Below are 24,631 nucleotides of genomic sequence, written 5' to 3' on the forward strand. Positions count from 1 at the left end.
TGCGCTGACAGAAAGCAATGAATGAATCCCCACTCACTAAGATGAAACAAGCTTAGTGGAAGGAGCTTCGTTCTCAACAACAGATCCTGCATACTTAAAGTTTTTGATCTGATATCTATGCAATTTGTCAAGTCCATGCACAGGATTTAGCTAAGGAAGGAATAACCTGAACCACGCAAAGGGCTGAGCGCACTTTTGAAGCCATGCAGAAAAAAGGTGGTAGGCAGTAGTAATGTCACCAGCTATCACATCTGTGTTCATTGCCTGACAATATGGGGCAATCACTCTTTCAAAGTAGGTAAAAAAAGAAACGCTCTACCAGACAGCTGTTCTGCCCCCAAAGGTCCCATACCTGGTCCAATGTTGCTCATCTGAATCTCTTCTCGAGAAGATTTCTTGTCTGGACAAAGAATCAAATCAGTACAATCAATACAAAAAGTTCCTGGTGGCCAATGCCAATGTTGAATACAAAGGCCCTAGCAGATATCTCTCATGACTCACCAAAAGTAACTGCACATTAGGTTAAAAAAAAAAAAGTAGGTACCTGCATATCCTCCTGCTAAATTGAGATGCTGGGTTATGATTAGAGGATAGTATTATTAAATTATTTTTGTATTACAAACCTTGGTTCTGGCTTCTAAGTTATGGAAAGTTATGACTCTCTGTATTTTTTACAACATTGACCCTGCCTTACTTCTCACACAAAAAAAGCATTCTTTCAACTTATATGCATTAAAATGGGCCCTCAGTGTGAACAGCATTGATAGTACAATAACTAAGAAACCACCAGTCCTTGCAAATGAACTAATATTAAAAACTCCAACTCCTCGGTAAAGGGTAAAGAGCAAAGGCATTTACAAGCTTTCTAAAATATTTTGGGATTTGGTTTCGTTTTCCCGGCCATGTCGGACGCTCCTCTCCGCAGGTCCGGGAGGAAGCGGCCGAGCAGCCTGACCGGGTGGTTGACCTGCAAGGGTTAACCCCCAGGACTCCCAGGTAGGGGGTCAGGGTCCGGAGCGCTGTGGGAAGAGCCCCCTGAAGTTGATCCAGGGGGTAAATAGCCCGTCTGCTCCTATGGAGGCCGGCAGACTTGCGCAGCACATCGCGTGCTGCCGGGCCATGGAGAACAGCAACAAGCAGATTTAAGGTGAAAACCTGTAAGTAAGCGGATCCCTTCTGTTACTTTAAGCGTATGCGAAGGATTGGTGGGAGTTGAAGCTTAAGAAGGTTTGGATATCTTCCCCTTCATTGAGTTTTGGAACTTAGTTGGCGGACTCCCCCCCCCATAAGATGGCGACGAAAAAGCAGAGCCCTGCTGTGGGCAAATCGGTTTCGGCTGCGTTGCAGGGGAAGGGAGAGACTCTTGAAGAGGTGGTTAAACGGTCGGTCGTTGAAGCTATGAAGCCCTTTGTTGATAGGCTAAATGAAATCGGACAAAGGGTTGGTTCAGTTGAAAATGAAGTGAAAACCACTAAAGATGTAGCGCTCGAGGCAGAGAAATCTACTCGTGAAAATGCAACACTCATGAGAGCTACAAACAAAGAAGTAAAGCTTTTGGAGAATCAACTGATAGGACTACAAGTGGACCGTGCTCAGACGGTATTGCGTTTACAGAATGTGAAGGAGGAGAAAAGTGAAAATTTAAAGGATCTGGTGTCGGAACTTTTGGCGTCATTCGCAAAGGCAACTAAAGAAGAGTTAAAAAGCGATATGCTGGAAGTCCGTCGGACATCTTCAAAATATGCAACGAAGCGTCAGCTGCCTCGCGAGATTATTATTGACTTTTCATCTAAGAAGACTCGGGACACCATTTTATATAATTCGACTAACGTGGACTTGGACTTTCTTGGTAACAAGGTTAAGATATTGAAGGACGTTCCATTTCTAGCTTGGAAAAGAAGATTCAAATACAAAAGGTTTGCAGCTCTTCTGAGAAAGCGTGATATAAAATACAAATGGTTATTTCCTGAAGGTATCTGGTTTAGATATAAAGACCAAGCCTACAAGATAATATTGGAAGTACAGCTGAGGGATTTTGTGCTTAATCATCAAGAGTTCGAGCAAGAAGAAGATCCAGAATCTGAAGGGGGGAGTGGGGAGGAGGGAGTGAGCGCAGCTATTGTAGCTGTTCAAAGAGACCTGAGACCGAGACACGGGGGGGGGGGGGGGAGACCTGATCCTGACTGTAGTTCGTATCTTATAAGATCTACCAATCTAATAGCATATTAGAAAGTTTTAACTTTAAATAATTGTATTATGAAGGGAATTCAATACTTGTAGTTGTAGTTTGTGTTCTTATGTTGTTTTTTCCCTCCCCCCTTGTTTCTTTTTTCCTTTTTCTGTTCGTAGTTTGTAGTTTTGATGTTAGTAATTAAAATAAAAAAAAATTAATAAAAAACCCCCAAGCTTTCTAAAATATTTTGAAGTACAAATATTACATGTATCCTCATATGAACGTTTTCCCTCAACCACATGCAAAACTCCTTGCACAAGGAAAAGCTGAACATCAGGGAGAAAGCTAATCCAGAAGCTCCTCTGACATTGTGCTTCCTTATGAGCAGAATCCGGTGGCACTCCTACCCACACATCCTAAAATATGACTAAATGAACTGATCGAGTCTAAGAGGGAGTGTACCATATACTACTCCCAGCTCTCCTTTAAGTCTTTAGGCCTAACCATTATGAAAACTCTCAGCAATAAGTACCCGAGGGATCAAAGGGAGGAACATCTGTGCCACATGTGGCTGCCATTGTCCTTCATAGCTTCCAGTCAAGTTCTATTAGCCACATACGTCCCATTGCAAAGCCATCACATAATCATACTTGCCCACCTGCACTTTGCTATACCCTTTTTAGCAGTAGTTTCAGCAGATCCAGAATAAAGCATGCAAGTTGAACTTGTGCAAAAGAGTTAGCATTTAGCCTAATTGTTCCAAGTGTGACTTGCTTTCTACAGTTTTAGTACACAGGTGCAGAAAATGGCCATGTATCAGGGCCATTTTAACTTTAGTAAAGTGGTTCTTTGATGGGAACATCATTTTATTTTAAACAGTGTGCTCCATCACTGATGTTTATTTGTTTTTAGAAGTTCAACATGTGTTACTACATAAAGGCATGTGTGTAGTTCGATCTTCTGTGCTTGTCACTTAAATATTTACCTGGAGGGACTCTGCCCCCAACAGGTTATCTGCATAAAGGATTGGGGAGGGGGCAGCACTAGGTCACTGGTAATGTGACAGGGTTCTTCTGACACAGAATCTGGCATTTCTGATGCAGAATGCCAGCCAAATTTGTACTTACCTCCTTTTTGGTTCTTATCAATGAGGGGCAAGGTGCTGTCGTCAAATGAACCACCCTGGCTTCTGGAGGTGTTATTCAGATGCACCTGAAAGAGAATTCCTATGTTGTTCTATATTTATACTCAGGACTCACTACCCTCATTTTTTAGAGTCCTCCTCAGACCTTTTCAGTCCCAGGCAGCCATCTAATGTCTAGAGACACAACAAGCACCAAGACCCCATCATCTTCAGAGAAGGCAAGACTACAAAATCAAAAACTGCATGAACACAGGAAGAACTACACAGATTACATCTTTAACTAAGACCTGTGTCCACAAGCTCTCTCTTTGTTCAGATCTCTGCTATGCACTCTGGCATGGATATATACAGTAGTAAATTGCAAGGCTGAGCTCAACTGGTTTCCTTGAAGGGCAGGGATGCATGTTAAATGCTTCACACAATGGATCTCTCAACAGGAGTTCACAATAAGACAACCTCTCCAACTCTTTGCTTGATAAATGGCTCTTTGAATGCATTGGACAGAAACTGATTCAGTTCCAAGATGATGATGGTGCAGCATTTTTTCTTCGGTTGAAGTAGTCTGGGCCAATTATTTATATCTGGTTCAATTTGGGGAGAGCAATTATGGTTGCCAACCTCCAGGTGGAGCCTGGAGCCTCCCCAGAATTATAATAGATCTCCAGCTAGCCGAGATAAGTTTCCCTTAAAGGAAATGGCTGGTTTGGAGGGTGGACTCTATGTAATTACACTCCAGTGAGATCCCTTCCCAAACCTCTGCCCTCCACAAGCCCCACCCCTAAATCTTCCACCCCAGAGTCGGCAATCCTAACATACACCTCCAGGTTAACAGTTCCTTGAGTAACCTGGCAACTTCATCATATCAAGAACTGATATCCCATTTAATCAACAATCCACCATCCCTACGGAATAGGGGTGTGCAAAGGCACCCTGGTTCGTGTTTCCCGAATCTGGCAAACCCGAATCGAGAAGCTGATTCGGGTATAGCAGAAACCCGAACAGCTTTAGGATACACAGCAGGGGAGGCACACCAAAGGGCATTCCAGCATTCCACCTCACAAAAATAACACAACTCACTTAACATCAGAGAATCACAAAAGCACAATTCCTGTCAAAAACATTTTATTTCTTGAACAGCTTTAGGTTACACAGCAGGGGGGCACACCAAAGGGCATGGCAGCAGTATCTTACACAAAAATAACACAACTCACTTCACATTAAAGAATCACCCCAAAAAATTGCTGTCAAAAGCACATTTTATTTCTTTAACTGTTTTAGGTTACACAGTAGGAAGGCACAACAGGGCATGAAAGCAGTGTACTACACAAAAATAACACAACTCATTTCACATCAGAGAATCACCCAAACACAATTGCTGTCAAAAACGGTGAAGTGGGTTGTATTATTTTGTGTAGTACACTGCTATCATGCCCTGTTGTGCCCTCCTACTGTGCAAACTAAAGCAGTTAAAGAAATAAAGTGTTTTTGACAGGAATTGTGTTTTTGTGATTCTCTGATGTTAAGTGAGTTGTGTTATTTTTGTGAGGTGGAATGCTGGAATGCCCTTTGGTGTGCCCCCCTGCTGTGTAACCTAAAGCTGTTCAAGAAATAAAGTGTTTTTGACAGGAATTGTGCTTTTGTGATTCTCTGATGTTAAGTGAGTTGTGTTATTTTTCTGTGGGGGGGACTGCTGGTGTAATGTGTCATAATGCCTTGCCTACTTGTACTTTGAAAGGGAGAAAATATTTTTTAAAAAACTTTATTTTGTGTTGTTCATGTTTTATTCTTTGTTGTGCAGTTGGTTCCCATCATAGGGAACAATGGGGCTGGCTGGCCAGCCATCTCTGTAGGTGGTGGGGGAATTTGAGGGAGGGTGTCTGTGGTTCAGGTGCTCTTTCACAGGGACCAGCTGGCACTCAGAAGTGTGCCCACCACTGTGGCACCCCTGGGCTGTGCAGAATTGCCCAGGGAAAGAGAGTTTAGAAGTTCCCAGCATAGGGAACAAAGGGAGAGGGCTGGCCTTTGCCAGCCTGTTCCTGGGGTTATGGGTGTGGGGCTGCTGGGGGTGGATTTGGGTCTGTGAGGGGCTAATGTGGGGATTTCGGTCTGTGTGTGGCAGCTGGGGGGGGGGAAATTGGGTTTGTGTGGGGCTGTAGGGGGTGGACTTTGGGGGCTGAGAGCACCTACTTGGGGAGGCCATGAAATGCCCCCCCCCAAGTGGGAGCTGGCTGAGCTTTGGTGGGGGGTGGGAGTAGAGGTGGGAGAAGGGCCCCTGAGGGTTGGGGGGCATTTTGCATGCAAAATGCCACCCCTGGCAAGACAAGCCTCCCCCAGCTGTAAGTAGTAGAGAAAAGAGCACCTACTTGGGGAGGCCATGAAATGCCCCAAGTGGGAGCAGGCTCAGCCTTGGTGGGGGGTGGGAGTAGAGGTGGGAGAAGGGCCCCTGAGGGTTGGGGGGCATTTTGCATGCAAAATGCCACCCCTGGCAAAGAAAGCCTGCCCCATAGGAAATAATGAAGAAGATTAGCAGCAGCAAGCTAAAAAGACGCTCACTTCTCCCTTTCTTAGGCGAGGATAGGGGGACCTGGTTTGGGGGGGCCATAACATGCCCCCCCAAGTCCAATCGGTCTGAAACTTGGGGGGTTGTTAGAGAGGAGTTAGAGGAAGGTCCCCACCAATTTTGGCTTGATTCGGTGGGAAAATGCCTCCCCCAGGCGTCCGGGAAGATGGAGGTATTTTCCCATTGAAAAACCCGAATCAACCCAAATCGATTCGGGTTATGGCGATTCGGAAAACCCGAATCGATTCGGGTTTCCTGAATCGATTCAGGTTTCCCCGAATCAACCCGAATCTGGGTGATTCGGGTTTTTTTCGGGTTTCCAAAACCCAAACTGCACACCCCTACTACGGAATCATTCATTTGAAGGCATTTCCAAGAGACTCCAGTTAATAGATCCAAATTTATCTGGGATACCTGTTAAAGTAGACCGCTCCGAGATGTACTGCTATGGAGGTGGACCAAGGGGACTAGGAGCATATATTGTGATAATATAGTGGTTGAGAAAGATCTGTGATCTGGGCAGCAGATCAAATCTTATCTCAACCACAAGTTGAAACAAGACAAGCTGCTGTCTCTTAAGTCCTCACATCTAAAAAATGAGGGTGATAATAATGACCTTCTTTATGTGGCATTTAGATACCTTAATTATATTTGTGAGGACCATAAAAGTATTACTGCTACTTCATTGAACCCGCAGGCCTGATGGCAGTTCTACAGCAAAGAGCACTCTACGGTCACTACCATCACTCAGTCTACTGCAGATACACTACATCGGCACAAAAGTTGCGCTTTGATTCAAGCAAAGTAGAATTCTATCTTTCGACCTCAGCGTCATCAAGAACATCAGTCAGGCCACTGGAGTTGACACCGAACATTTAGGCATTATGTCTGTGGCAGAACTTCTCCAGTTTCTCAGTTATTTTTCGAAGAGCCATTCTTTATCAGTATACCATGCCCCCCACAAGCCTCTTCTAACACACTTTGTTCAACCTGCAGATACCTGAAAATCAGACTTTTTCCATCCTTCCTTCTCAAGTGGCTTCCGCAGCTCTTTATATCCCCAGATTGTCTGCAGTACAAGGGCAGCTGCTCTGATTTCTCTCTCTGAGCGATTCCTAGGAGGGACCAAGATCTGTAAGAACCTGAATGCTGAAACCTACAAACCACTTAAGCATGCACTTTTGGAAATGCGTGCACAAGCATACAATCCCAATGGACCTACACTCACCCAGATTTGTTGATCAGCACCAGTTTCTCAATGCCTTGTGTTTCCCGCAGTTTCTTTGCTGCTTCCAAGTTGTCCATGATGACTTCGTTTATAGTATTCAGCACAGAAACCACAGTATCTTCAGAGAGGTTCTTGGCTGGCAACTGCTGTCCCCCTGGCAAGTTCTTCACTAAACTAGGGATAGCATGTTTACCTAGAGTTGAGAGTAGATCAGAGTCCCAGTTGGGAAAAACCAATAAAAGGACAAGTTCCTATGAAGTGGTCTCTGCCTTGCTCTATACCCTCCTCAGTAACTCACTCTTCTGTTGAGAAATAGGATAAAAAGTCTGCAGAACACAAATGTCACAAAACTTTGGGTACACAATTTTTTAAATCTCCATTAATTTGCCCAACCAAGAATTGTCAACTGGGACTCATTTTAGTTAGGAAGGAGTCACAAAAATATTGGAATCTCATCTCAAAGCTACATCTAGCACCTATGGTAGCCCACAACCCGGACTACTCTAATGTTGCTGGCTTTCAAAAATTGTTAAAAATGGAAGAGGAGAGAAGCACATAAGCTGCCTTGAGCTCCACGGAGGATGTGCAGAATACAAACAAAACAGGAAGACGGGAGGATGTGGATGAAAACATTCCTCTTCCAGGACTGTATTGCTTTCTCTGAAATCTGAGCCAGTTTTCTGTTCTTTCAAATTACATCTTTCCTTCCAAAAAGCTATAGCTGTATTCTAAAAATTCACAGAAAGGGTTGATTTTAACTTACCAGTTAAACTGGAAGAGTTCATACATCTCACCAGAAATGGATATCCCATTTCTTTAAGATTCATACTGAGGTACATTCACCAGGGCACACTCAAGCCATTCAAGGTTTTCTACATACAACCCTCCTGCACAGTATTCCACTATAAGCCTTGATCAAAAATGCTCTCTTAAACATATATCCTGCATAATATGTCCAAATGACGCTGGCATATAATCTTTAAAGAACTCCCTTTCCTGGCTCTCACATATTTCAAGGAGGATTTCAGGAAGGACCTGAAGGACTTTGGACTTGGTTGCTCGGTTTAAAGTGAGTGTGTCCCTGTGTCCTCTTGCACATAAGCAAAAAGTTCCCTGGATATGACATGCAAAATATTAAATGAGCTCCTCCCCTCTTCTTATTGCTCTCACCTATCAGCTCTTTGTTGCGGGCATCCACAGCCAGGTTGCGCAAGGCTCCAGATGCAGCTTTTACCACACGCTCATCATGGGTCAGAAGGTCAGCAATGGCTGAGAGGCCTTTTTCTTGGCGCAATGCAGCACGAATGTACCGCCCATACTGCAAGGGACAATATTAGCACAGAGCATGGAATGAGAGCTATGCTGCAAGATACTCCCAGTACATAGTAGCGCTTTCTGCACATGATGGTACTAGAGAACAAGGTGCCTCTGTCCTTAATTTTGTTCCCCAACTACACCAACTGTTCTCTAGGGGAGTCCAGTTTCCTTAAGAACATTCTTATAGCCAAAGCCTAATTAATTAATCCAATAGGACAACAATGTGTGTTCCTCAAGACCAGCTATTTAAAAGTTAACCTATGAGTTTAAACTGGCCTGTTATCTTCCCCATTCACCCACTCTGGAAATTCCCCATTACTCAGAGGCAAACACACAGAAGGGGAAGACTTCTATTTTAAAATGAGTCCAAGATGAAAGATTCCCTCTGTAGCTACTGCCTTCAAAATGGATCAGGGGACCAAATAAGCAACCAGATGCTGTGTGCATGTCAAAAATGCTCCAGCAAAGTGGGGGAAGGAGAGGGGAAAACTAGCAGAACACTTCTTATGCCCCCCCTCCTTCTTACTCCCTAGTAATGTCTTCTTTGCCCTGGTCAGAGAAAATAAACTTCCCTCTGATTCAGTTTTCTCCCCTCCCACTTTATCTATGCAACAAAGGATAATGCTGGCCCGCAGGCCCCCCCCCCCCCAAGCGAACTCTGAGATGCTCTTTTCAGGTTCTTTTAATTAGCAACTTCTGGCAGATGTTAGTAAGCCAGGTCTGGAAATCTCAAAAGTTACAAGGAAGGAAAAGATTTAGGAGATGAAGGAAGAGGAGACAGCAGGGCACACAGAAAACTGGAGTAATAAAGATGAAAAGAGAAAACAGATCAAGAGTAAGAAGAGCAGCCTGAAGAAAGATCTGCTCAAAGCTTTTTGGCATGCAGAGAAGGAGCATGTAGTATGAATCCTCTTTTACTACCTGCCAAAGGCAGTCCTGACATTGTAAGCAAGGTTTAAACTTAAATTGCAGGGCTGAACCAGGGCTTAAGTGGCAGGGCTTGGCCAAGAGGATCTTATAAGCAGCAGTGTGTTTTGGTGCATATGCAACAACGGACACTGAACAAGAGGGCTCTCCTCTCTGATACAGCCAAACAGTGCTCAAGAGTGAGAAGTAGTAACCTTGGACAGCTCCTCCACAGCAAGAGAGAGGAGCACAAAGTGAAGTCTCTTAAGGCTAGTTCCTCTACAGCCAAGAGAATCAAACAAGATCCAATCAGCATCTCTTTTAGAATGGATCAAGAACTCTTCTATGGCTACATTCAACTAACTCAATTCTCCTAATTTTTTCCCTCCCTGCTGGTGGAAGATTTTGTTAAAGAAGGGATGAGGCAAAAGCAGGAGGCATGGAAAGCAGGCAGTCTACTTAACGGCAGCTCAACTCGGAGGAAACCTATACAATTCTTGCACTGCTGCAAATGAGGTGCATCCTCGAGCACAAAAAAAAACAAAAAACCATTATCAGTGCCTGCCTTTTCATATAGGGGATGTTTATGTCAATTAGTTCAATTCAATGTGATTGGAGATGTAAAGAAGAATCACTTTTCTGCATGCATGTTTGCAGTGAGCTCCACTTTTTTTTGGGACAGGTTCATTGAGACAACCCTTAGCTGTATTTTTTTTTAAAGCTACTAACTTGTAATCAATTGCTTTTGCTCAGTCACTCACCGTCCAGCGGCCGGCACAGAGGTTCTGGATGGCTCCTGCAGAGGCCTCTAAGATAGGAGGTGTTTTGCTCTCTTTCAACAGCGAGATGTATATACGGACAACTTCTGGCTGGAACAGAAGTTCATAACCTAGCAAAGAAAGATAATAGAAGTTATAGATGAAGCCCATCAAGTATAGGAGGTGGAGACAGAAGACTTCTGAGAACCTAATTTTTGAAGAGGCCATGAAGTTGCACAGTGCACTTTGGGAAGGAGGGTTTGTGTGTGCATGTGTCCCAAGACATGATGCGTTTATCCCATTCGAGTGAAATAAGTCCATACCTCAGAATTGTCAGTCATCTCATATCAATGCATTATTCCAGATTTGATAAGTCATTGGCCATTTCTGTACAACTTTGTTTTCTAGTTTTAAAGCCCTAGAGTTGGGAGCATCCATAGAGGCCATCTAGTCCAATCCTCTGCCCCATCAGGTGGCTCTCAAGCATTTCCTTGAACATCTCCAGCAAGGGAAAACTTGTTTAGCAGTTTGTCTTCCCATATATCAGGGTAGCTGAAGTCTCCCATGACTAATCTTCATTGTTTGCTGAAATATTGGTAATGTTGTGTTGAATACAAGAATATTTTTCCCGATCGTCACTGGACCCTAGCTGCTGGTATCATTTAGGTCAGGTTACTGAGGCCACAGAACAATATTGGCCATTTTCCCAGCACGCCTATATGCTACACCTTTGGTAAGAGTTCAGATCACTTTTAAAGCAGAAGAAGAATCTGCATCTCCACCCTACCCCCAATAAAAACATGTCTCAACAGTGTGTGACTCATGTCCTTTGCCTTCGTTAAAGTTGCACATGCAGCACTACATGTAACAAGAATCCAAAGAAGAGAAGAGAAGAGTTGCAGAAGAACAGTTTTCCTCCTTTGTGTTCCCTTGTCACCTTTTTAGGGTTAAGGTACCTTTTGCAGGAGTTGGTCTTTTGGGGAAGTCCACTATATCAGTAGAAGGATCTTCTGTAGGTTTTTTACCTTGAAAGAGAGGAAATGACATTACTAAAAGGGGAAGGTCTTCTGACAAAATGTGACACAAAAGCTCTTCACTGCCTATACTCACAAAATAAGGAAATTCTACTGCCCCATTTGATTCTTCTGCAAGATAATGAGGGTTCTGAGAACCATGTGTGCGTGTGCATGCCCAACAATGGTGGGGGTGTAAGCATGGCATCTAGACCCAGGACAGAACAGTAAACATTCCTTTCAAGCAGTTGCTGCTGTCAAGAGTTGAGAGGAACGGCTCTGTTCCCTCAAGTTCCCCATCCATAACCAGAAGACATGTAACATTCAAGACAGTGTAATGTCTCTACCAAAAATATTTGGCAAAAATACTCTGCACTCAGAAGCATCTCAGCACAATTCCATTAGGAAAAAATACTATGCAAAGTTTGTATCTATCACATTCATATAATCAGCTCTCAAATTTGTTTGTGTAAAATTATGTTTTGCAATGCCTAGGGTGGCAAAAGACAAATTAGAAAGAGCCTGAAATCCTACCAACCAGCCACTGGAAAACCTAATCAATAGAAGAGCTTCCGCTAATCAAACTATCCTGCAGAAACCAGACATGACAAAAAGGTTCCTTAGCTGTTTTAGGGTGCATTATTCCATGGTCTCTTTCCCCACTGAAGGCTATATAAGGCCACTTCACACACCGTTCAGAGGTAAAGTGGATTTGCCACAGAGGATAAGTGTACACCCAAAACTGCAGACACTCATTCACAACTCCCCGATAAGTGTATGTTTATAACCCCTTGCATTTTCAGAGTGATCCACTGCCTTCACAGTTTAAGTGTATAATTAACACAAAATTAGATTTGCATCTCTGAAATAATTTTAAGCTGGTCCTCACCTCACTAAACTATGTGTATTCTGGCAATCTTGGTTATCTCCTGAAGGAGAATGCCAGCAGAAAGCTAGCATCTGCTCCCAGCAATGGACAGTACAGAAGAGCCCCTGCTGGCATCCCTAAAGCTGGGCCTCAGGCTTGGCTGGTGAGACCTGATAGGTTCTACTGGAGGTCCTGAGGGGCTATGGCGTGAGTTTGTATCTTCTCCAGTGGAGACCCAGTGGCTCTGTCAGAGGGGGTGGCAAGGTCTCTCACAGAAGCCATAGTTCTTGACTAAGCTGTTGAATGGGTTCACCCACAGTGGCAAGGACAGAGGCAAGAACTGGAAGCAGCTTGCAATGCTATACATTTTTTAAAACGAACGAGATGTGTGCGAAAGAGTTCAACTTACCTCTTGAGAACCATTCATCTTTTGGTGGAGAGAAGGACAGGGAAGAAGGGAGGCAATAGAGAAGAGATGCCAGCAGGACCACAGGCCATTTGGAAGAAAAGCAAAGAGAAGGGGAAACAGACCCCAGATTAGTTGAAGACCCAGCCGTCACCTTGATTAACACACCAAACTAAAAACCTGCCATATAAGATATTAGGCCAAGACAGATAAACAGCAGGAAAGCCAGAAAATTACCACAGCTACAAAAGGCTCCTACGGCAAGCAGCAACTTGTCTTACAAAGCCAAGGATTACTTCAAGCACCAGAAAACTCCCTCTCTTAACTTGCAAAAGCTGCACAGCCACTGGGAACAGAAGATCTTACCTTTGCCTTTTTTGGCACCAAAGCAGCTGGCAGCATGAGGGCCCGTACTATTGGCAACGTTGAGCGGGGCTTCCTTATAGCTCTCTGCATTTGGGATCTCACGGTGCACCTGATATGACAAGTTCCTCAGGAGGCAGACACAGTTTTCCACTAGCTGACCATAAGACAGAAAATCCTCAAGTTAAATGTGAAGATCACTCATGTCCACGAGTCCCTGATACGCACCACCCCCTGAGAGGGCAAGCATAGTAAGTATTCTGCATCTTGGTGCAAGGATTCTCAGACAGCCTACTAGCTGGCCAGTGGTAACCTACCAAAGCTGAAGGTCATGAATCTCCCATGAACATAAAGCAGTTCAGGGAGAACAAGCAGCTGTACTATGGAACAGACCCCAGATTAGATGAAGACCCAGCCCCCCGTTCTTTTGAGAAGACTTTTACCCCAATCTTTTTTCTGGAAGCTGATTCTGAGTCGATTTTTTCCTCATGCATAATGTTTCTTTCCATTTTGTTTGTCCCATCCAATTTTGATGACTGGACATTTCATCATCATTGAACCACATCTTTCCCATGTTCCGCCATGCCGCCCCCCGCCCCCCGGTTTTCTTTTCTTTTTCATCTTTTTCATCATCATTTACATGGTTTTATAATGATCTACCATATGCAGCAGATTCTCCGAATTCCCAGCTTTCACTTTTAAAAAAATTAAGTCTACAGCCCATTACATTGCAGAGATATGGCTTTTTCCTTATATTGCTGCAAGGGAAGAGGCTAAATACTTGCCTTTTTAAGAAACAAAAGCTAGGAATTCAGAGAATCTGCCACACGTATTGTTACAGTGTTAGGTCGATACAATGCTATGAAAATGACTTTTAAAAAAACTGCAAAAGCCCTGGGGGGCCAAGGGAGTGGAGGCAGCCACTTCTGGAGCCAGAAAAAGCAGCACAGTTTGAAAAAGCACATAGCTACTGATGCTTTAGGCCCCATCCCAACAGAGGTCAGTTTGTCCGGTTGGTACTAGCCTCTGCATCCTAGTTCTGGGTCAGCCTGGGCAGGGCTCTCCGGTTTGGACCATGGAGTGGGTATGGGTCGTGCAGCTGCTCCCCTTTTAGGCTTCCCCATGCAAAGACTTTCATTTTTTATATATTTTTATATTTTATATTTTTTTAATATTTTTAAATTTAGCTCTTATATCAATATAACATTAAACATATGCAAAAAAATAAAGGAGGGGATTGCTGTGACATCACTGATGACAACAGCACACTCACTTGAAATTTCTGATTATTTAAAGTATGTGCAGAACAAAATTAACCAACACTACAACTGTAAAAATGCAGAAGAACCATACCCAAAATAAGTCCAATGCTTGGGGTTCAACTGCTAAGAAAATCAGGAGCAAGTCAATTGTGTGGGAAAGACCCAATCTCGACTCTCCCAGGGAAGTTTGCTGGGTGGCCTTGGGCCAATCACACACTCTCAAGACTAACCTACTTCAGAAGGTTGGAAGGGAGCTCTGGCTCTCAAAAGCTAATACCCTGAAAACCTTGTTGGTTTCTATGGTACCAAATCTTGCTGTTCTAATGCAGACCAACACAACTCCCCACCTAAATCTACCTCACAGGGTTGTTGGTGAGAATAAGAGAATGATGTAAGTTGCTTTTGATTCCCACTGGGGACAACAGCAAGGTATAAATGAAGTAAAATAAAATAAAAATCATGGTGCTGGCTCATGGGAAAGCAGGAGCAAAAAGAAAAGGTGGCTTCTAGCACTGGACATTTCTTCCTGGAGCAAGGGACAGTCTCATCCTTGCTCTCACATGCTATTCTAACTTGCTCTCACTTGTCATTCTAACTCAAAAATTGATCTGGGAACCCCAGATGCTAAACTATACTGAACAGATGCTCTGGGCTATAGTCCATGCATCCCAAATGTGAGCACAGGTTTCTTAAGCCCTGACAGAAGAGAAGGAGACGGTGATCTAGCCATGGTGGTCTCGAAATAAAAAAAAAAAATTATCCTCATGTGATATTGTTGCTTCTTTCCACCAATCTTCTTCCTGATGTGGGTACCATAGACTGCTCTTCAAATCCCTTCACAGATTGCCTGTGAGTCTTAACAGTCAGAACAAACTGTGCATCTGGCTGTAGAAGCACCATTGCCAAGATGCTCTCCAACCAGCTGGGTAGACTATAGGAAGAATAATGTTGCTTGTCCCCCATACGCTTTACCTTGCTGTCGGAATCTTTCTGGCCAATTTCGGATTGAATAATGTGTATGAGAGCATCCACCAGTCCGTCACACTCCCGCAGCTTTCGACGGGCTTCACTCCTCTCTGAGCTGACATTTCTACAAATGAGAAATATATTAGAGAGAGGGATACATCAACAAGTGATAACTATGTCTTGGTGCATCTCCCTCTCTCATCTGGGAAAAAAGAAAACAGACAACTTCAGCCTCTTATGTTAGTCTTAATGTCACACTTAGAATCTTTTAGATATATTTCCTAACACTGATCCTGACAAATCCAGGACGGAAGCCAATTCCACAACATACCCCCTCCCAAGCCCTAGTGATCAGCATGCCATATGTAAACTGTCGCTAACAATCCAAAATTGTACACTTGTCTAGCTTGTTGCTGCAGAAGGGTCTAGCTATCCAGTGGCCTCTTCATTCCTTTCATTCACCATGCAAGAGCCTCCCTCCCACAAATTAAAGATTCAGATGCCGCAGGACAGGACACTCATGGTCTATAGTCTTAATTCTATACAGTGACTTAGATTCTATGGACGTGTTCTCTTCATGCTAGACAACCTCTGTCACAGAGCATTCTCCCGGTTTCACTAGCATTTCAGTTTGTGCAAGAGCTCCTTGAAAAATCAATCTTATGCAAATGGAAGCCCTAGCACGCCTCATGGCAGAGGCTGCCTACACATTCATAATATCAAGCCTCAGGTAACCAATTAAGATCACCCTCAACAACAAAACTCAGATTCTCCCTAAACTCTGACTAGACTTTGTAGGAGACAGAAGTACCTCAAACTAATAAAAAAAACTGATCTTTCCCTGCTGGTTGGAATGAAGATCTCTAGCCAAAGGCAGTGCAAACCATTGCAAAATGTAAAAAACTACACTGAGGCACATCTTCAAGGGCAGGACAGCTTCACCTTACCTAAGGCAGCCAATGGTATTGGTGAGCACCAACTCCCACTCTATGTGGCGGGGCTTGGAATCTTCACTAGGCTCCTTCTCCCACCCGGAGCGTGGAATGATAACCTCATCTGTGAGGGCATGTAAGGCATTATCCACAATGGCCATCTTTATTGAGTCGTGAGAAGAGAGGTTCCAGAGGGTTCCTGAAGTGGAGAGCATAGCTTTAGTAAGAATCCTGTACATATCAAGAGAGGCCTGAAGCTCACGGCTTCTGCCTCAAAGAGGCCAACTGTTACCTGTAATAACTTCAGTGAGATCCAGGTCACGTGCCTTCCTCAGCAGCCGCACGAGAGCAGGGACGCCATCACAGTTCTTGATGGCAATCTTGTTGTCCTGGTCCTTGCCAAAGGAGATGTTCTTGAGAGCGCCACATGCGCTATAGTGCACCTCCTTCTTGGGGTGGTCCAGCAACCCCACTAGTATAGGAATGCCCTTCAGCTTGCGCACTTCTGTTTTCACCTTGTCATTACGGTAGCACAGGTGTTGCAGGTAGGCTGCAGCATTGGATTTCACCGCATCCAGATGAAATCCCAGCATGGCTATCACCTCAGGGAGCTCAGGCTGGCGCCAGTTGGCTGGTAGTGGCCCTCCTTTCCGTAGGCTGTCTAGGCTCGCTAAACTGCCTCTCTCATGCTGGGCCAGTGGAGCCCAGTAATACTGGTCTCTACCCAAGTCATCCACCAACATGTCCTCATAACTCCTGCAAACAGAAGGAAGAGACGGGCAATTAGATCAGCTGCAACAATCTGCTATACTGCCATACACCAAATCTAGGCTTACTTTACCTATTCACCCAAAGGGATCTTTGGGGCGCAGTTAGCAAGATTGTTTATATACAAGACCCAGGCACTGGTCAGGTGCCCAACAAAACGGGACAATACTAAAAGCCAGTATTGGTATATTACCACCACCACCACCACTGCCACAGCAAAACATCCCAAAGACTGTACACACTCAGAGCTCTAAATCTCTGGCATTTCTATGACAAAGGAGACTGTAGCAGCACTTTTTGGGTTCCTTTCCTGGGCCTGTGCATGTGATGAAGTTTCTGTTCTCTCTTACTGCAGACGTATTCAGAGTATCGATCACAGCTGCCCTTGGATCAATGTCTGAAAGGCCCCATCTTCCACAGCCTGACTGAACAGTGGCCATCAACAAGGCAGTGGGTTACACCTGAGCTTAAAACAGGCCCAGGAAAGAAAGGCAAAGGAGAAGCAAATTCACAAGTAGGAGAAAGTAGCCTCTGTGGCACAGAACTGAACTTGTGGTTCTTCTAGTGCGGTTTGGGAATCTCAAACTAACAGTTTTCTTCTTTCCCCTCAAAAGCCATTCCAGTCCAGCCACCAGGGGGCAAGTTGGTGCCATCTATTCCCAACCATGCTACCTCCCTGCATCTTCCAGCCTGCTCCCCATTCCCCCAGATTAGTATTAAAACACCCAAGTTGTTCTGCAATATCCCTGCATGCAGCAATTAAAACAGACACTCTAACATGATCTATTGGCTCGGATCGCAAGGAATTCCATTTTTGCATGATGCAACTGAACTGCAACAATAGCTGCTGTATCAGGATGCTCAGACATACCCACAGGGCTCTGCTTAAGAACAATGTTTTAATGTTTGTGTTTACATCTGGTTTAAGATGTTCTCTGCCGATCTCAGTTTATTCTTACAGGGAGCCAGAAAGAGAAAACCAAACCAGCTTTTCTCACAAAAGCAGTTCCCGCTATGTGGCATCCCAATTATAGGTATGTGTCTTTTTGAACATTTTGCTCAATTACAACAGTTCTAGTTTGGATACTCTTGCCCTGGTAATCCTCTTACAGGCAGCTGCAACAATGAAGTGAACATGAACTGTCCAGAGGTAAGTGCTAATGAAAAAAGTGGCACTAAGTACAACTTCATAAAGGGATCCAAACAGCAAAAATAAATAGGTTCCTTTAAAAGCTCTGGAACAGACAACTTCTTACCACAGCGTTGAAATCATGGACAAAATTAGACCAACCACCTGTTCCCCATTTCTGCTCTCTTGTGGAGATCTGGGTCATGGATCTTTGGGCCACATGACCAAAGATCCATTTTTGCTTCCTTAAAAGTAGGTTTCTGGTTACTTCAATCACAGAGAACATTGAAGCGACTTCCAAGGAAGGCTTTTAGAGGACTACTGGAAACCCTGCCCAGACACACAATGCTTTGATGCTCTGTATATGGCTTCTGCATTTTAGACATGTTACTGTTGGAAACGGTTACACAACACAGTGTCAATACATTACAGTAAACAAATTTTCCCTCTACCATGCACAGGGAGAAGGGTTTGAGCAAATTATAAAGTATGACATTTGCTCAGTCCTGCCTTGCTTCCTTTCCTCTATATTTCAATGCAGCAGCTTGATCAGTATGCATATCATCTTGTTCCTAGGTTGTTACACACACCTAATCACAATACATGCCTTTCAATATAGCAAGCTGAGCCACAGTCCACCAGCCATGCTGTCACTATCCAGACAGAAAAGGTACGGTCAGCAAATTGACTCAGCTGTTCTTGGTTACAGCACGTCAACCTTTTCCCATTCTGCCCTCATCATGTACGCTTTGCCTATTATTTGTAACACATCTGAGGCACAACCAAGAGTTAGTCCACTTTTATCAGAATATTCAGTCACCAAGCTGAGGGCAACTTGTTTCGCAAGGCACAAAGGCAGGATGTATGTACAGCTCTGCCTTCTGCTTCAGAATTACTGTCTCAACAGGCCTTTCGCCTGATATCTGGGTGAACTGTTAGACCTGTGATGAGTGTCCCTAACTACTGGGCTAAAGGGGACCTGAGGGGAAGATGGATCCGCCTCCCCTTGTAGTTTCCTTGTTGACTCACTCTGGGAGAGGCCGCAGGTCAAGAGCAGCAAACATGTTAGCAATAATGGTCTCATCCAGGAGGGAAATTTGTTTTAGACACAAAACAGTGATGCAGTAGCAGAACATGTGTTTTGCCAATACAACGTCTCAAGGTCTCTCTGCCTTGAGAGCAAGAAAGATTGCGTTTAAATCCAAAAATAAATATAGTGTTCAGTATGTATCCTCTCAAGGGCCTCTAGCCCTGAGGAGCAAGAGAACCCAAGCCAGGGACCTCATGAAGGGACCGCCAAATGGCCTCAGAGAAACCAGCTGGGGCAGCCCCACTCCCACCTTCTCAGGACCTGCTGAAAGGCTTGTGAGCCCTGAGGCGAAAGCAAGAGAAGAGAAGCCTTAGTCATCACAACTTCTAGGGAGCCAAGACAGGTTCTGCAGTTTACCATTTTATATTTGATAAATGTTGTTTGCAGGCAGGCCCCTTTGAATATTTTAACAAGAAGCCCCCTGCCTAAAGACCAGGTAGAACGACAGTGGTCTGTCCTGGACCAGCAAGACACAAGCTCAGCCAGACAACAGAAAGCAGCTGCTGACACTCTCCTTGTAAAGTGCTGCTCAGCCTCATCTACCTCTGCAAGTATCCAAACAGGCGTGCGAAGAGAATGCAAGCACATTTAACTTCGGTGTCAGTAATATTAACCCAGAAAGCCCAGCCACTTCTGTACAGTGACCACTGCTGGCTGGGAAGAACAGAACCCCCCACTTTCACAGGTTCCACATCCACCTATCCGATGGCAGTTTTTCAGCTGCCTGACTTAGCAACCCTACCTGCAGAGTCTTTAGTGTGTGCTTGGAAATTAAATGTAATAAAACAATCTATTGTCATTTTCCTACCCACTCAAACGCTTCTTTGAATGGAGGTTCAGAAGTCAAGTAAGTTCCACCTATTTTATAGAAACAAGCAGTGTGATCAAAATGAAGGGCTACATCAAACTTAAGAGGATTCTTTAGCATTTTATAAGATGCATTAAATTAGGAAGGTTTTTTTAAAAGTATGTAGAGTATGAAACATTTCCTTTCATTTATTTCAAGAAAAGTTCCTAAGCAGTGGTATGCTGACCAGCTCATCCTAGGACAAAATTATTCTGAAAGCTTTTAGATCTAAAGAAAGTGACACCTTCATCAGAAAGAAAAATCAATATTGATAGCAAGCTTTCCTGAACATCCCAATCAATGTCTGTCCTTATCCTTCTTATCTGCAATGCACAGTCTTGGCTGCAATCCTGTATGAGCCAAAAATTCATCCTGACATCCTCTGGAGGCAGAAAGGAAAAAAGGATACATATGGATTCCTCATCAGACAAATCAATGTGGAAAAGAAAGGAAGTCTGACAATTACTGCTCCAAATAGCAAATGTCCAATGTTAACATTTGATTTTGATCTTGAAATGCTCACACAGGCCGCTCCCCTAGTTCTAGGTTATTTTTGAAAGCGCATACTGCTCCGTTTGCCCTAATCTCTTAAATCCCAGAACACACATGCACACACATGCAAACACGTACACAAACACACCCCAAAGCATTATAGACACATTTAAACTTATCCCCTACAAATCAAACCAAATGATGCTCAAGTCCTAGTGCAAATAAGAGGCATTTGATCTGACAGCTATTCTGGGGAAACTGCATCAAAATGATCATATCCTTCCAGAATAAAAACTGGCCCAAGCCACTACAAAACCTTTGTGTAAAAATCTGAGAAAAGAATCAACACTCTACAGTGGCTTGTCAGACCACATTAACCCCCTGATGTTCTGTGGATGCACAACAGAATGTACCTAATGCATCCTCTGACCTCATGGCAGATTAGATCCAGAGGATACCAAATCTACTGAAGGCTGTTAAACACCTTCCTTCACAAGGGCAGACTGCTAAGGAATAGTAAATTCCTTGCTTAGGAACATTTATGCCAATACACTTTTTGGAGAGCTACTTTCCACAGACAAAAGAAAACACAAGACTGAATGGTAACTGAGAGACAGCAATGAGGAACCAACTGCAACAGGTACACAGATTCCACAGATTTCTATGATCTTTGCCAATCTGCACGGAACGCAGCAGTTTCAGCACTGGCAAGATAGAGAACAGGGATCAAGCACACTAATGTGTTATACAATGCCTCTCTTCATGGGAGGGTTAGTGGTTTAGTGGAAGAACCTCTGCTTTGCATACAGAAGATCACAGTTCAATTCGTGGCATCTCCAGCTAAAAGGATCACATAGGAAGTGAAAGACTTCTACTTGAGACCGTGGAGAGCTGCTGCCAATATGAGTAGACAATACTGACTTTGATGGACCAATTGTTTGATTCAATATAAGACAACTTCATGTATGTTCACAATGCATTTACTGGTTAGGCACAGCACAGGAAGGTGTGGATACTATTTTTATATTTTGGGAAGGTTAGCAAGTTGTTTCACTTTCACCTTGATGGAATTCAAGAGGAAATACTGGAGAATTGGTCTCTTAATTCAGCCACAACAAGTTCATCAGCAGCAAACAGCCCTTCCAGCCAAGAGGACATTTTGTGAATTCTTTTCCAGATTGGACAATCTGGGCTACCTGAGTTATCAGGTGTTGCTGCTCAATCACAGGCTACTTTTACTTCCCCACAGAGCAGAATACATTATCTGAGTGATGATACGTCATGGGAAAAGATATGCTAATTTAGCACAAAGGTGAAGTATAGCATAGGACTAGGGTGTCACTGGCATCTATGAAATCTCACAAGAATGCCAATCATGCACACGTGTGTTTTGCCCCTAAACCTTCTAGCACTGAATCCAAGTCTTCAGCAGGCATGGCTCATCTCATTACATTCTGCTTGCCAGTTTATTGGATGATGTCTTTAAAATCTACCAGTGCTATCTCAACAGATTGGGACCTCAATCACCACTTGTTCTGTAATTTACAGGAGGCATTATACAAAATAAGGAGAAAACAACTGCAGATAAATCTAAAGTTTTAAGTTTAGATTTACCTTCAGCGGAGACCACCTTCGCTTGGTCTCCGCTGAGAGAACAATGTCCTACATGGTATCCAACTGCTACAGAAATCAGAGGCCAAATGGTAGGTCCAGGCATTTCCATAGATTTCAGCTTGACCCCAGTAGGACTGATTTTTTTTGCTAGGACTTCTGTTCTTTCAAAAGCAGAGAGCGCCAATCAGGCAAGAATAGTCAGCACTGTACTTGATGAAGAATTTATGGAATTCAGCAGTTGTGCAAGCTACGAGACAAGTTACTGTGCAGCGACACCACTTTACCCGTTCTAGGCCTCAGCGCAGGAGTCAAAGCTACAACAGCAGACTATTCTATTGAGCAAGATGCATACTTTAGGGACTAACAAAAGGGGTCAGAAGTCTTCGTTTCTGATATGGACAAGCCCCACAATGAGTAACATTACGCAAGATGGACATTTTGCATGCCTTTAATCCACCCTTTTCATTTTATCTGTAGAATATAGAGTAGAAAAAAGAATTTGGAATCCTGTTCTAGTGTTTATCATGGATTATGGCAGGAGGACAAACAGGAATAAACTCTAAGGAGACAGGAAGGCAGAGGGCTCAAACTGGCAAGAAGCAGCAAGATGACAGCATGAAGCCAAGTAATGCTAAACAAAGCAACACTCCCCAGCCCTATTTTACTAGAAGCCTCAGCCACATCCTCCAGAATAGAAGTCTTCAGTCAAAGTGTTTATATACATGGTCCCTGCAATCAAGATAGTCAGGATACAGCCTTCTGTTTTACTTTCAGCTAGAAGCCACCAAATTTTCCAAAGCTTCACATGCATACTCTAGAAAATTTTGGCTTGAGAACCTCCTGAGGGCGGCAGGAAGGCAACTTTCACTGATTTTGCCTCCTACTGCAGGCCCCCATGTTATATCCACTATTTCTGGATTCCCATTAGCAGCACTCCAGGGGGGCATCCTTAGCTGCAGCAGGAAAGGGTAGATGGGAAAGTTCTGGTCCCCTCACAGAGCTCTGGTAACACTACTTTGAATTCAAGCCACTGGCCATAACCATGCATAATCCTTACAATCAAATCCTCGTGGACTGCCTAGCCTAAACTAGAATAGGATGTTCAGTAACAGAAGGGTTTTGGAACTGTGATACTGAACCAAGACAACTTTGGCTTCAAATGCCTCAGACCCAAACTCTGTATGAGCTTCTGAAGGAAGAAGTCCTACAAGCTTTTTGATGGAGCTGCAGAAAGGTGGTCACCGACAGTAAGAACCACCTTGTAGTGCTCCCTGCACACAGATATCCATGCAGTTCCACACAGCCATGGATCTCTCAACACTAGTAAACCTCTGCCCTGTGGCAGGACATCCCTCTGCTGCTGCATCTGTTCTTGTAGTTTAAAATGGAAGAAAGGAAAAAATCTTTACGTTACTAATTAGCGTGTCAAGATGTTCATACTTGATATTTGCATACCACTTCACATGCAGGTTTTCCCTGCATAGGAATCTTTCCTCTACAGGAGAGCATTCCATCACGTAAGCCCTCACCTGGGACTTGAAGCAAGACAACTCAACCTTGGTTTACCACTTCACAGAGACTTAGGCCATACAGTCCCATGCCATTTTGGCAAGTAACTAGAGGAATATGGTGATGATACAAGCCCTGCTGCAGCTAGAGATGTGAAGGCCTTAAGAAAAAAGCATGAAGATTAGCACACACTTCATTCCCCCCACAATTTCCCCCTCCCCAGTTTCTCCAACAGAAGAATTAGAAGAGTTTTTCAGTGCCTCCCAAAATATTTCCATGAGACACATGGCAGAAGGGAGAAGACCATGGACAAAGGCAGATGGGGGACAATAAAACCACAGAAAATATTTTCTCTGTAGTACATAATTATATTCAATAACTCCCCTGGGCCTGGGAGGGGGAGGGGAGCAGTCCTAAAGCTTGGTTTGATTTTGACAAGATTTCCTTACCTTTCAAAATCACATTAACGCCTTTATCACAAAGGTTACAGACATTCCTTCCACACCATACTGCTAAAGTGATTGCCAAGGACTTCTACAACACACCCAGCTGAATGCACCTACCGAAGCCTCTGGCGGGGGTCAGAAGGAGTCCCAGTCCGTCTGGCTGTACCATAGTCTGTCATTGTGCCATAATCCAGGTCTTCATACCCCATACTGCGCTGGTCATCTTCCAACCCATAAGGCTCTGCATGATAGCGGTTTAAGTCCATGTTGCTTCCCCCTACTCGCACCTGTGGCTGGGGCCCATAGACATCCTGCCGGCTAGGGGCCCGATAGCCATCCATGGAGGGACGGTAGCGCTCATCAATACGGGTCACACGGGACAAGCTGCCATAATTGTGTTCACTACCATGGTAGCCATCTTCATAAGGGCGGCCATAACCATCAGGGTAGTGGTAGTTTCGGGGAAGGGTAGCTGTGCCTGGCTGGCTCATGTAGGCACCCGGGCCACCATTGGTGTTTTTCCTGAAGTTCCTATCCATGGTCTGGATGTAGTTGTTGGTGACTGGAGAGCCATCTACAGGTAACCCATCTGGACCAACAGGTACCTGCTGTACTGTGCGTGTGGTCATGGTCTTCACCACCTTTTTCACCTAGAAGATTAATCATGTGCTGTTAGCATATACCTGGCAATTTCCTCCCTCACCATAACTATTTGAGTGCTCATCTTTGCTCCTAGTACTAAGTTTCCCATTCGCCCATGGGACATTGCTCTGTTCATGCTATTTGGAGATATACTCAGCTTTAACAAATTCTTGTTCTGGGCCATCCTGTCTGCAGAGG

General features: G+C 44.1%; 1 protein-coding gene across 8 annotated transcripts in view; it reads right to left on the bottom strand.

The window, feature by feature from the left end:
• Positions 1–24,631, bottom strand: part of CTNND1 (catenin delta 1) — a 56,959-nt gene that overhangs the window by 3,451 nt on the left and 28,877 nt on the right. For 7 of the 8 annotated variants that reach the window (XM_054972721.1, XM_054972716.1, XM_054972718.1 and 4 more), the window contains 13 exons: positions 23,909–24,441; positions 16,189–16,652; positions 15,912–16,095; positions 14,971–15,088; positions 12,740–12,893; positions 12,377–12,394; positions 11,043–11,111; positions 10,090–10,217; positions 8,276–8,423; positions 7,106–7,298; positions 6,878–6,992; positions 3,301–3,385; positions 353–400 (listed from right to left, as the gene is read on the bottom strand). In XM_054972721.1, coding sequence (XP_054828696.1) covers positions 353–400; positions 3,301–3,385; positions 6,878–6,992; positions 7,106–7,298; positions 8,276–8,423; positions 10,090–10,217; positions 11,043–11,111; positions 12,377–12,394; positions 12,740–12,893; positions 14,971–15,088; positions 15,912–16,095; positions 16,189–16,652; positions 23,909–24,441 — 2,257 coding nt within the window. The remainder of the gene's footprint in view (positions 1–352; positions 401–3,300; positions 3,386–6,877; positions 6,993–7,105; positions 7,299–8,275; positions 8,424–10,089; positions 10,218–11,042; positions 11,112–12,376; positions 12,395–12,739; positions 12,894–14,970; positions 15,089–15,911; positions 16,096–16,188; positions 16,653–23,908; positions 24,442–24,631) is intronic. The other variant, XM_054972720.1, reaches the window with a different exon arrangement.

The sequence above is a fragment of the Eublepharis macularius genome, chromosome 2, assembly GCF_028583425.1.
Source record: "Eublepharis macularius isolate TG4126 chromosome 2, MPM_Emac_v1.0, whole genome shotgun sequence".
NCBI classification, from domain to species: Eukaryota; Metazoa; Chordata; class Lepidosauria; order Squamata; family Eublepharidae; genus Eublepharis; species Eublepharis macularius.